General features: G+C 41.0%; 1 protein-coding gene across 3 annotated transcripts in view; it reads right to left on the reverse strand.

The window, feature by feature from the left end:
• The window catches only part of BMPER (BMP binding endothelial regulator), a 244,030-nt gene that overhangs the window by 109,440 nt on the left and 121,424 nt on the right, over positions 1 to 13,166 (reverse strand). For all 3 annotated transcript variants that reach the window (XM_077856229.1, XM_077856227.1, XM_077856228.1), the window contains exons 7-8: positions 6,948 to 7,047; positions 1,681 to 1,790 (exon numbers count right to left, since the gene is read on the reverse strand). In XM_077856229.1, the coding sequence (XP_077712355.1) occupies positions 1,681 to 1,790; positions 6,948 to 7,047 (210 nt within the window). The remainder of the gene's footprint in view (positions 1 to 1,680; positions 1,791 to 6,947; positions 7,048 to 13,166) is intronic.

Below are 13,166 nucleotides of genomic sequence, written 5' to 3' on the forward strand. Positions count from 1 at the left end.
TCACAGAGCAAAAGGAGAGAGTGAACTATGTGAACAAATAAATTGCAATGTAACATGGTAAACAGAGTTATTAAAGTATAGAGGTAACAGAAAAGAGGGGTAATTACCCGCCTAAGTGAGTCAGGAGAGCCTCCCTAGAGGAGGTAACATCTGACATAGGCTGTTCTGTATGAAGAGGAGTTTGCTAATTAAATTGAAAGAACAATCTCCAGGTAGAGGAATCATCAAATCTGAAGGTGCAAAGACCTGAAACCATACTGCGCTCAGAGTCCTGTTTCCTGCACTTGCTGTGCCACTGGATGGGGATGGATGCTGGAGAGGGAAGAGGGAAGCTCTGAGCAGATAGAAAATAATACTGATTTTCTAAAATGACTGTGGCCTGATTCTTCAAGCATCCAATTTCCCATAGATGACTGTGAATGCACACTCTGACAAAAGACAACCTCTTGAAGGAACAATATTAATTACACTTTTTTGAGCACTGGGACGTACTGCCCAATCATCTCTCAAAGAAACAATGAGACCCAAAACACTGCAAGCATAATGGATTCTCAGTCTGGCTTTCCTGTAATTCAGAGAATTGGGAATGTGATGTGTTCCATCAAAGGTTCAGTATCCTCAAGAGGAAGCTATAACCTGTGAAATTCCTGGAGAGGAAGAAAAGTCCTGAGGATAGAGGCCAAGGCAAACAGAAGAAGTGGCTATATGTTTAGCATAGGATAATACAAACCACAAAGGAGAGGAAGGAGCCTCAGGAAAGTATTCTCAGGCTTAGGAAACACTCAGTGTTCAGTGCCAGGGAACAGACAGTTCAGCCCCTACTCAGCCACCTCCCTGAAGTAGTCCATGCTACTTAACAAAGCATGCCTCAAGTAATCAGGAACTTCTGAACCCTAATCCTAGCTACTGACTCATCGCTGACATGGAGCAAAACTCCTCTCTTTCCCTCTCTAGCTATTAAAAACAAAACTACAACCATCACCACCAAAATGTATTATTCTAAATTCATGTCACACAGATGTTTGGGGTCTCTCATTAATGAAGGATCCTAAAATCTCCCATTAAGATGATTCTCTTCTTGGTTTTAAAAATAAATCACTGCATAAGCACAGTCAATGAATGTGTGATGTGTAGCCCTTTAAGATTCTGGAGCGTGGACCTCTTTCTTTACCCGTCATTAGACTTCTGTTTGCCTTTTGGGAAAAGCAAGCAATACCTCAAGTAAGAAAGGGTACAATGAACAATATATAAATACTCTCTTCCCAAACCATCAGGTTTATCCTTGTGATGAACTGTAAATCCATGCCTTTCTTTCCTCTGGAAGGTGATTAAAGTCATTTTTATTGAGAGGTGTGTCAGAGAATTCACCTCGGATAGTTAGAGCCAGAGAACACTGCCACATGTATGTATCCGATTTTAGAAAGTGCCTCAGCTAGCCTCTCAGACTTTAGTTCTCACCTCTGGGAGCTAACTTGTAGGTCCCAGGAAGGTAACAGTGAATTGTCATTTGGGTCCTTTGTTCGAACTTCCTTGCGACCTTGAGTATGATTTCAACTAGTAAAATGGTGTTGATAACGCTTCCTTCTGGTAAATAACACATTATTATGTTTGGCTATGATGCTAACAATAAAACCCCAAGTGCAATCACTGTTGGACCACAGGCCCGCAGAACCACATTACCTGGCAGGTGCATGCAGTGCAGTTATCATAGAGAAATGAAGATCCATTGTCATAAACATCACTGCGGAAGAGGCAGCTTCCAAATGGGAGGTCAAACACTTTCCTCTGACCTAGAGGGAAGCAATTGCATGGTGTAAGCCAGACAGAAGCCAGGAATTCCCATTTTGTCATCAACAATTATATCACAGGGATGTTGAACATTCTCACAAAGACCAGGTAAATCTGGTGCACAAAAATAGTCCTGGGCCATATATTCCCAGGGGATCCCCTGGAGTCACTAATTTAGAGAGTTTTTGTTAGGAAGAATTTGATTCCACACTGAATCTGGTAAGTTCAATAAATCTATAATACCATCATAGTGAACCAAGATGACCAGGTCCATATTGACTGTCCACATGGAGCTCATAGTCTACTGGCAGGACAAACCTACAAAAAATTATTTCAACACAACAATATGGTAAGTTCTGGAAAGAAGCCAATATGGGTACTGTGGAGACAGGGAGACTTCCTGGAGGATGTAATGCCTGAGCTGCATTTTAAAGAACAAAAATAACTAACTAACTAACTAACTAACTAACTAACTAACTAAAATTATCCAGAAAGAAGGTATTGGCAGGGAAGAGGCAAAAGCAAGAAGTTCCCAAGAAGAACTAGAATGAGAAAAAGAAGAACCAATGCATCTCAGTTGGAGAAATAATAAGGATAAGTCCTTGGTATAATGGATGGCACTAACCTAAAATGTGCGTAAAGGCAGACTCCAACCCACATGCCAAGTACCCAAGCTTTCAAAGGCATCGCACCTCTGTAGAACTAGCTTGGTTTTCCCTTACGTGAAGATTTGATTGGTGACCAAAAGAGCCATAAAAGCAATCCCAAATAAAGAGTACAATCCAATTTCCTCCTTTCTTTCAGTATGTTAACTTCTACTCTCTGGAACACATAAAAACATCCCTCACATGTTACTTGAATCAGGGACTGAGTTAAGAAATCAAAGATTCATAGTCATTCATTAGATTTACATCTACACACTTTCTTCTTATAAAAAGATTAAAAGCAGTATCTATTTATCAGGAGGCCCAGTGAAATGCTGAAAACACCTATAGGCAACATACTAAATGCTGCTCTCAGAATTGTTGGAATTACCATTCATAGGAGTCAAGAAAAATTCCATCTTTCTGCTAGAGTCAACTTCAAGGCTAGGATAAAATATACATGCAGAATTAAATAATTAGTTTGGTTCTTACTGCCAGAAGTAAACTTGCCTCAAAAGATGACAGTGAGCTATAATCTGGGTCCCACATATAGACCCCCTGATGACCTTGAGTATTTCTCTAGGCCTCACTTAGTTCACCTGCAAAATGGTATCAAGAATGCCTCCTTGCAATAACACATGACCCTCTCTACCTACAATATGGATACTGGAGTATACAACAGAAAATCCTTCCATGGTTGAACAAAATTTAGCCAAATAACTGTATTTTTGCACCTAGCGAGTATTAATAATCCAGCTAAGACAGGTATTCTTATGTGCTCACCAGGTCCCGAGTTTCTTGAAACTTGTGAGAACTTATAAACTAAATTAGAGGATTACCTGCAAAATATAAAATTCAACCCTTCTCTAGATTTTCCCCTAGGTCCTGAAGCATCAGAAAGCTGTGTGCAGGCCACCCACCCCATTAGAGTCACTTATGTCACATCATACCTTGGTTTTAGGATATTCTAGTATAAGCAATATCCCTAAGCATATCTTTTTTTTCCTTTTTTTGTATTTACTATAAAAATGATGGTCATGTCATTTTTCACTGCTGTAAACACTGCCCCCTATATTAATGTATCAGAGATATATTTCTATCCTTTAAGAATTAAAAATAGCTCTGTTTCAATTAAGCAATTTTTACAAATGTGATAACCTGGCTTGGCTTTTTCCTCTTTTATTTTTTTTTTAAGATTTTATTTTATTATTTATTCATAGACACAGAGAGAGCGAGAGGTAGAGACACAGGCAGAGGGAGAGGGAGAAGCAGGCTCCATGCAGGGAGCCTGACGCGGGACTCGATCCCGGGCCTCCAAGATCACACCCCAGGCTGCAGGCGGCACCAAACCGCGGTGCCACCGGGGCTGCCCTTTTTCCTCTTTTAACTACATGTACTCCATGTATTTTATAAGTGGCCTGAAATCCTTTTTGACAAAAGGCAGGATATAAATATATAAATAAAATCAAGCTTCTTTCTCTGCCAACCAAAATACATCTTCTTTATGGCTGAGCTTCACATTACCTCCTCAGATGCCCTTTTACCTCTTAGAATAAGCAGCCCACTCATGGGTTCCCACAGCTTGTAGCTTTTACTACATTTATAGTACTCAGTACTGTGGCATGGATGAATAAAAGAATGAATGAATAGGTGAACAAATAGATGGAGGCACTGGTGGATTGATTGATGCATCAGTAGATCACTGAACAAAAAGACTCTTCAACAAGTTTACCCCCTGAACAAATGCAATTACCTAGACTATCACTCAATAAAATATAATTTTTACCTAAAAGTACTGATGTAAAGCTTTTATCACAGAGCCTGGCATTCATTAAACACCCCTAATAAGTGGTAGATGATGAGTATTATCATTATTATCAGTAATATAATTCCAACATGATCTCAGGCTGTGTCACTTTGAAAGGTGCATTGGGTGCTCAGTGTAAACAAACCTCTGATGGGTCTCTGCCTTGAAAATGAGAAAGAGAGGAAAAGAATGTTACAGTACAAAAAGCAGAGGTATGTCATGTAAATGAATTCTGGTCAAAGGAATATTTAACAGCAAATGGGTGTCCAACCAGCCAAAAGCCTAATTAGTCTAAGATTTCAGGATCTAGAAAGTATCCTAATGTTTCCTTTTTTTCCTTTCTGGCTTTTATTGTGTGGGTATGTTTCTTTTTACCCCAGAGGAACACAAAATCTTACCTTAATCTCAAAGTCCCCAAATAAGATAAAACCTTCAAAAGAGTGGTGCAGAGACTCCATATACAGCCTAATTTAATCCATTTCCACATTATTTTACTGGGGTGTAGGTCAATCAAAAAAGGTCTCATTTGGGAGAATTATGATTTTCAAGTTTCCTAAGACTTGCTATTCCTTTTATAGTCTGTCTTATGACCACAAATGGACAAAAAAAAAAAAAAAAAATCTGCATTTAATACAACAGCCATTGCTCATATGAGAAGCTTCTGAGCTGACTCAGCACATCCACGGTACAGGCTTCAAAGCATTAATCAAGCCTACTTATCTTCAATGTCAGGCCACAGTTGCCACCTCCTCTGTGATGACTTTCCTGTTTAGATGGAATGCTGTGTGCACCATGACCAAAAACGTGATGATTTCAACCACAATGAGCCAGCTAACTCTATGCCAGGGCTACAAGCACACACTGGCAACCCAGGAAGCACACATCTCAGTGGAAATGTCTTTAATTAGGCATGTCTAAACAGGTCTCCTTTGTTCTTTTAATTATTTCCTAGTTACTTAAAAAGTATTATGTGCATGTGTATGTGTGTGTGCATGCAGAAGGAAGGCAAACATTATGAGATGAAGAGTTAGCAGAAGAATCCCTCAAAAAGAGAAAACTGCCTTCGTTTAAAAAGATACCTTTATTTGACAGCTTGCCTGGAGAAAGACAGACTTCAGGCTATGGCTGTGATGGGCTGGGAATGAAAACATCCATCAACAGAAAGTTCTGGAATTGAGAAGAGCAAACTATGAAAAAAAGGAGAGAGGATTCAGAAAAGGGTGTGGACAGTAACTGAGAGGAGATTGGAGGCCAAATGAAAGAGAAAAACAGTGACTAGAAACAAAAGAGTTAAGACCTTTTAAGAACAAAGGGAGCTTAAGTTTCCACTTCATGATGTTTGCTGTCCTTCACTGTAAAGTAATCACCCTCATTGACTACAAATCTTCAGTAAAATCTACTACACAAGCCTTGAATCAATAGCACCACAGAATGTGAAAGGATTGAAGAGGCAGTGTCCCTGGAAGTACAAAATGTGCTAGAGAAGGAGGAGGAGAAAGAGAAGAAAGAGGAGGGGAGGGAGGAGGAGGAAGGGGAAGGAAAAGAAACAGAGGCAGAGAAGGAGAGGCAGGAGTGGGATGGAGGAGGAGAAGGAAGGGAATAAGGAAAGAAACAGCAGAAGCAGAAACACAAAGCCAGTGGTGACTAGGAGAGTAGGAAATGTGTTAGCCTCCTCAAAGATCCCTGGAGATCTGAGTGGTGTTGCCAGGGGAGTCTAGTGGAAGATGTTCTATTGTATTCATACGCTGGGTCAAGCTACTTTTATTTGAGTCTGAGTCTGAACATCAACTAACTCATGAGCTTGAAGATCACATGTAAGAAGCTGACATATGTATTATGAACAAGAGCCAAAGGATCTCTCGCCCTAGAGACTCCATCACAGGCTGTCTCTTTTCTGCTGGCAATGTGTGTGCCTCTCTCCACATCACCAGGGAGGCTGAGAAGCAGAGCTTAAGTCATGGGCTTAGGAATCACATGTAGTCATGTTCAGGTATCAACTCCATAACTCCCTAGCTCTGCCACCTACTAAGAATCTACTCCTCTCTCCCTCAATAACTCTAATTGTAGCACCTATATTACATATCAGGATGATATATCTAGCACCTATACAGACCCATTTCTTGAGAAAATGTAATGAGAAAAAGCATATAAAGTGCTTCGCATGGTGCCTAGGATATAGTAAATGCTCAACAAGAAATGGTTAATCCTCCTTTTTTGTTGGTTAGTTTTCTTTTTTTTGTTGTTGGTTTTTTGTTTTTTGTTTTTTGTTTCTTTTTTGGTTATTTTTCATTGCTTCTTTCCAAACCTCTCGCTGTTGGTGTCACCCTCTTGCATGCTTTTGCCTGTAAAAGTAACACTAGTCTATATCCTCTGTGTGTTAACTTCACATGCCTTTAAAAGACTTCTCATTTCTACTAATCCCCATATGTCCCCTGAAAGACAGTTTCTTCAGTACTATTCTCTCCATCAGGAGCTATTAGCCCAGGCTGTCTGGTGAACCAGGTTTACGAATACAAGGGGAGATAAGAGAGAAGAAATCCCTGTAGAGACCAGAAAAGAGAGAAATTCCTATAATTAGAAGAAGCAGTTATTTCTAATGAGCCATGAGCTAGGATAACCTGAGAACCCCAATAACATGAATGAAGACTCTCTGCAGAAAGCCCCAAGAATAAATTACATTGCTCTTTGACCTGAAAACAGTCACTCACCCAAACATTTGGGGCAGCACTGTCCTGGGGGAATGTGGCTAAGGTGCTGAGGACAGGAGAGAATGGGACAGACTTCTCTCACGCACTGTGTCCTGCCTCCCTGAAGAAAAGAGAGAGAGAAAAAAAGCACGTTTAGAAAAAGTAAGTGCACACATATTGTATAATCAAGATGTCTGGAACAGACCAAGGGCCTTCCCTGGTATTAGGTCCCTGGGGTGACTGCTCACATCTGTGTAATTTCTCCCAACTATCCGTTTCTCTTCCCCGTAGATCACATGAACTACACTCTCAACAAGACGGTCCCTGAAGAGAGTCTTACAGTATCACCCCTCCCCACTCAACACCGCCTTGATTTGTCTTCTTCTGTCTCAAGACCAGCCAACCATCTCAGTTTGCCTGAAATTAGAGGCTTTTGGTACTAAAACCAGGAAAGACTGGGGCAAACCAGAACAAGTTGGCATCGCTTTCCAACCCCTAAGCAAGCAAAGGAGCCCTTCGGGTTTTACTGAGACTTTTCAGTAAAGTCCTCTTTCAGACCCCCATCCTTCTGTAGGCTCTGCAGACATCTTCCTCCAAGAATACTTCCCTTCCTGCCACTGCTTAAAGGTGTTGCTAGCATGACTCAAGGAGGTTCAGATTTAAGGAAGCAGCCAGTCTGCTGAAAATGGATATGCTGAAAGCCAATATTCAAAGGAACCATTTCACCGAATTCACTCAGCTAACCAAAGCTGCTTCTATCATAAGAAGAAGGCAAATGATGATTAATATTGGAAGGCATAGCAGAGGCTCAGCAGCCTATGGGAGAAGTTCTAGAACCTATGAATTTTTCCTTGCCCCTCATGCCTCGCCCTTTCTGTCCTCCTTTCTGACACCCATTCCTTTCTTCTTTACCCCAGCATGCTCCCCCCCTTTCTCTGCCCGTCAGCATCTCCCCCCTCTCTACGACTCAAAGATGCAGCATGCCTACTACCCCTCCTCGACGTCTCACAAGAGGCGTCTGTTTTTTCCAGCCTCAGCAACTTATAATTGAATCTTCAGAAAGCTGGGGCAGGAGAAAAAAAAAAAAAAAAGTACTTTCCAGTCAAATTTATATTCAACACCTTTGGAAGGCTCATGTGAAAACTATCCTGCGCAAAATGAATTGCTATCGAATTTATGAATAATTAATTTTATTATTATTATTATTATTATTATTATTATTATTATTTTAGAAAATCAGTAGATTTGGTAAACAGATTACTAGGCATACGGAATTCCAGTGGGTTGGCTTCTCTGGGATTTGAGCTAGAAAGCACACTAGTAGACCCTCAGGTACCTGGTGTCTGAAACCGGTAATTTATATCTCAAGAGGCCTCAGGAAATGAGGAACTCACGCCTCAAAGAAGGGAAAGATTCCCCGCGGCCTTTCCTCACACCTTCTCCAGCACTTTCTGCAATAACACCAGACGTCAGCCGTCTGGGTCATATTCGTGCCCATCCCTACGCACTGCTGCCGCCCACTGTTCCTGCTCTCCCTTCCTGTTCCTGCCAGTTTTGTTATTATAATTTATTTTTTGGTACGACTGGGTGAAAAGGGTAGGGCACGTTATGTCTTTTTAAATATTTATTATTTTTAAGCCACTTTAATGTTGGATACATCCCCAAACCAATAGAGAATATGCAAAAATACCACAAAAAGCTCTTCTGTTGTTTTTACATTATTTCCAGATCAGCAAGAACCACTAAAAATCTCCTAAGAATCCCTGGCTGTTTTCTGGGAGGTTCCTCACACCACTCTGCATAATCCTGAAGGCCGGCTTTTCCCCAGACTTCACAGGCACAGAACCCAAGTCTAGGTCAGACTCCGAGGTCTGCCCCAGCTTATGCACAAACCACAAAAGTTAAATCTACATGGAGGACATGATGCTTCCCTTAACTTTTAATTTCTTAACAAAATTCTTCTGTAAGCAACTTCCTAAAATCTTGAAGCTTCAGGCCACACGAGGCTGTGTGCATGTTGGCTGCCATAGGTGTGCAGAGAACACACTCTTTGCATCGATATTCTCTGTTCTTGTTGGAGCAGCATCTATTTTGCAAGCATATTTTAAAATTAATTTTTTTAAATATTACATAATTGCATAGGAGTTAAACTCGTCCAATGCTTCAGAAAGCTGGCAAAAGAGTATGTGGGCTCCAGCAGTTTTCCTTACACTAAGGTCAAAGAGCGGATTTTGCATACATAATACAACTGCAGTTTGTCTTTCCCAAGAGCCCAGTAAAGTAACTTGAACTCCAATCTGGGTTTGCTGGTTTAGTCAAGTTTTATTTTGTTTGGGTTGCAGGATTGTGGCACAGCCCAAGTCCCGAGGCTGCATTCCTATTAATACCTCCAAAGAAAAGAGCCAGCCCTTTTCGGCTCACAACCTGCTTCTACGATTTCAACTCAGCAGGGAATCTGGTTAAACTATGAGATGTGGCTATGCTGTAAACTAGGAAAGTTACAATAGCAGAAGGGAACATTTCTGTTTCTAAAAATGTACTGATTCCTACTGTAACTGCACTAACTCGGGCTCTATCAGATAATCCCAATCTTTCTAATTGGCTCCCCTGCCTCAGCTCTCTTGCACTAACCCACCCTGGACAGTTCAATATGCCCAGGACTCCTTTCCAACACCCATCCATCATTTCGTTATTTGATCAAATATTTGTTTAAGGCCTACATATGCTGACGACACGGCAGTGAATACAACATACAGAAATCACTCCCTTTATGGAGCTTACATTACCATTGAGCATGTCCCCATGGTAAAATGGAGGATGACTTACCACTGCAATTGGGATAAAATTCAGGCTAAATGTCAATTCTAGAAGCAATTATGTGCCCACTAAAATGTGTTTCTTTTTCTCCTGACATAGACCACTACTATATTTCTCAGACTCACTTGCCATTAGGCCTTACATCTAAGGTTCTGATCAAGAGGAGGTAAGATGGAAATAAATAACACGCTTCTAGGCTTGACCCATAAAAATCTCTCATCTCAATGCTCCACACTCTCACCTTCTGTCTCTACTACATGGATAGCCACCTGAATGGAAGGGATCAACAACTTTGTACAAAATGGAAAGAGCCTGCTTCCCTGAGTCACCATGTGGAAGTCTATCCACTAAACACTTGCAGTGAACTATTAAGTGAGCAAGACATAAATTTCATTGCATTAAAATACTCAGACACATTAGACCTTTATTACCACAGTTAGTCTACTTTGGCAAGACCCCCATAATCTTCACTCCCATGTCCTTCCCTCACAATATCAACATGGAAAGGCATGTCCAGTGTATCTTCCTTATTATCTCCAGGCACATCTGCAGCCTGCCATCTTCTTTATACATACCTCTTTCCCTCTCTTCCCCTATCACTGACCCCTATAAAAATCCTGCTTTGTTCGGGATCTATTTTGAGCCTCTTTTCACCTAAAAAGCCTTCTAGATCCCTTCATTTCCCAGTGACCCCCCCCCCATCTTTTCATATATTTTTCTTTTTTCATATTTAGTCTTATATTTTTGACATACACACAGAAGTTTAACCCTGTAAGATGATACTGGTTTTGCCTCCAAGCTAGACTTTGGTGACTGCAGGGACCAGTCCTTTGAGCCTAATATCCTTCAGGAGAGTGACACTCAAGGAAATATCTCAGTAAAAAATTCTTGAATGAAAGGAAGAGCCACCACACATGATGAGCTCTAGAATCTCAAACCACTGAACTACAGGATGCTGATGAGATGGTATAGTTACAGGGCTGTCTGCATCTGCTTACCTTGAATCTCCTTGGGTTTTGTACATTTTAGGTACTAACTACGTGTTTCTTGGTGGTGATATATCAAAAGTAACACTCAACTTCACCTTATAAGCTGGCAGGATTCCTAGGACCTCCATGTGTTCTGTAAAATGTTTGAAAATTTCTATATAGTTACAATACACAAGGATTAATGACTACAGTCTCATGTGGTCAACAAGGAAAGGAACTTCCATAGTACTGATGAGTTATGATTTCCACCATTTTTCCTTAGTTTGTTCTTTAGAGGTGGTCATTTGTTCTGACTGCATATCCAAGTGTTTCTCTGAAAGTAGCTTCTTTTTTAAAAAGACATGAAACTTGTCCCAAGTCTATTCTCTGCCCCCTTATTTTTGTTATAGCTGATTCAATCAAAAGTGAAATTGCTTTGTGTCAAAGTTTACCCTAGAGCAGCAGTCTTTCTGCATAATAAAAATCTATCTTCTTGAGTATAGTAATGAGTACAAGATGATAAAACCACAGCCATGTGCATACATGATTCTTCCCCCACCCCTGAGAACCACTGAGAATTGAGGGCTGGAAACCATACTATAACATGTGACATAGCACTCATCCCTTGACCAGGATGCTGAGCTGGCTCCCCAACAGGAGGCTGGAAGCAGAGCAGTACATTTCTAAACAATTAGAACCAATCAGTACACTCAGCCATATTCTAAAAGGATTTCTTTCCCCAATGTTCAATTGTTTGAAGACAATGGAGCTCTCCATTGATTCTAGATGAAGGCAAGAACAGGGGAGAGAAAACCCAGAAGGGCTAGTGTAAGGGAGAAATAAATCTTGAATGCAAAGAGTTTATTATGTGTGACTCATAATTCTTATAACATAATACGATTATAATTCTTATATCATAACCAGTGGTGCAAAGCTGATTCGTGAATAGAGTAACCACTTTAAATTGCAAATTGGGCCAAACATTTACTTCACAAGAGGAAAAGGATGTCCTTAGCCAGGTTTCTCTTTGACCTGCAAATTTATTTTGGTCAAGTTTCAGAGCATAACAATTACTTCCAGGGGTAAAGTCTTGGTGCCTGGCCTTCCTTGTTCTTGGCCAGTGCAGAACAGAAAATCAAGGCAAAGATGGCCAGCAGGTGAGCTATCAGACTGTGGGAGCAGTGGAGTAGACTAGAGAAGAGAGGACACCTCAAATTTAGTGGGTCATGAGCCCACTTAGAGAAAGCTATTTATAGACATGCATGGACACATATGGACTCATACGTGTACACATGTACACACACAATATTGACATACATGTATATACCTCTGTGGTATAATAATATAATGTATGTGTTTGTGAGAGTTACCCACTAGGCCAGGGTTTTTCAAATTTGGCATTATTAACATTTTGAGTCAGAGAAGTCTCTGTTTTAGGAGGCCATCTTGTACGTCACAAAATGTTTAACAACATCCTTGGCCTCTATGCACTAGATGCCAGCATCACCCTTTGGCCCCTGGTTATAACAAACAGAAATGTCTCCAGACATTACCTAACGTCCCTGGAGGACAAAATTGTTACCAGTTAAAAAACACTGTACTAAACCAATGTTTTCTCAAGCCACAGCCCAGGAACCTGCATTTTCAATAACTTTCCCAAATGAATTGGATGCTACAGTCAAAGGCACTACATTTGGCAAAATGCCTCACTAAGATGAGCTTCCAGCAAGCAGGTTTGGAGGCTTATTTATCTTGTTCGTTCTTCCAGCAGCTAGTACGTGTCACAGCCTATAACACGTGCTCAAGATATGCATTCTGAATGATGGAGCACATTGCCCAGATTGGGGAGTTCTCCCTGAGACACGAGCCAGGCCCTATTTTACCTTGCCAGTGGCTGGAGGCCCTTTTTCCTTGTGAAGGCTTGTGAAGGAGGAGAGCAGAAGGAGCAGAGCGGAGATGGAGTTTGTGATGGACATGGATGGGGCGGGATGCACCAAGGGGTCTGTGCAGAGACCAGGGCAGGCTTTATCATCACAATCTGTGAAGACTCTGGAAACTTTCTACCCCAAGAATCTGAACATGATGCTACCCACGGGCTTATGTTTCCAAGTAATAAAATGCAACTCAACTTTGATTCTTTACACACAGTGTCAGGAACATTTTGCTGAACAGTCAGCAAAGATTGAGCAAAATACCTACCCTGTCCCATAAAAACCTTGAGCCACCACCCCCACCCCGCCCATCCCAGAAGTGCCTCCCTGGACTGACAAGAACAAAACTCTTTTGTCCTTCACACCTATTCAAGGAACCAAGACCCAATGCTCTGTCCTGAGAATTAAGCCTAAAACAAATTCCTTTTATGTTTCCCATCAATTAATGTCTCTAAGCCCGATTGTATTGTTGTCCATCATATTGTTTTGGTTTCCCTATTGCTGCTATAATAAATTACCACACA

This window comes from Canis aureus, chromosome 18 (assembly GCF_053574225.1).
Source record: "Canis aureus isolate CA01 chromosome 18, VMU_Caureus_v.1.0, whole genome shotgun sequence".
In the NCBI taxonomy this organism is placed as follows: domain Eukaryota; kingdom Metazoa; phylum Chordata; class Mammalia; order Carnivora; family Canidae; genus Canis; species Canis aureus.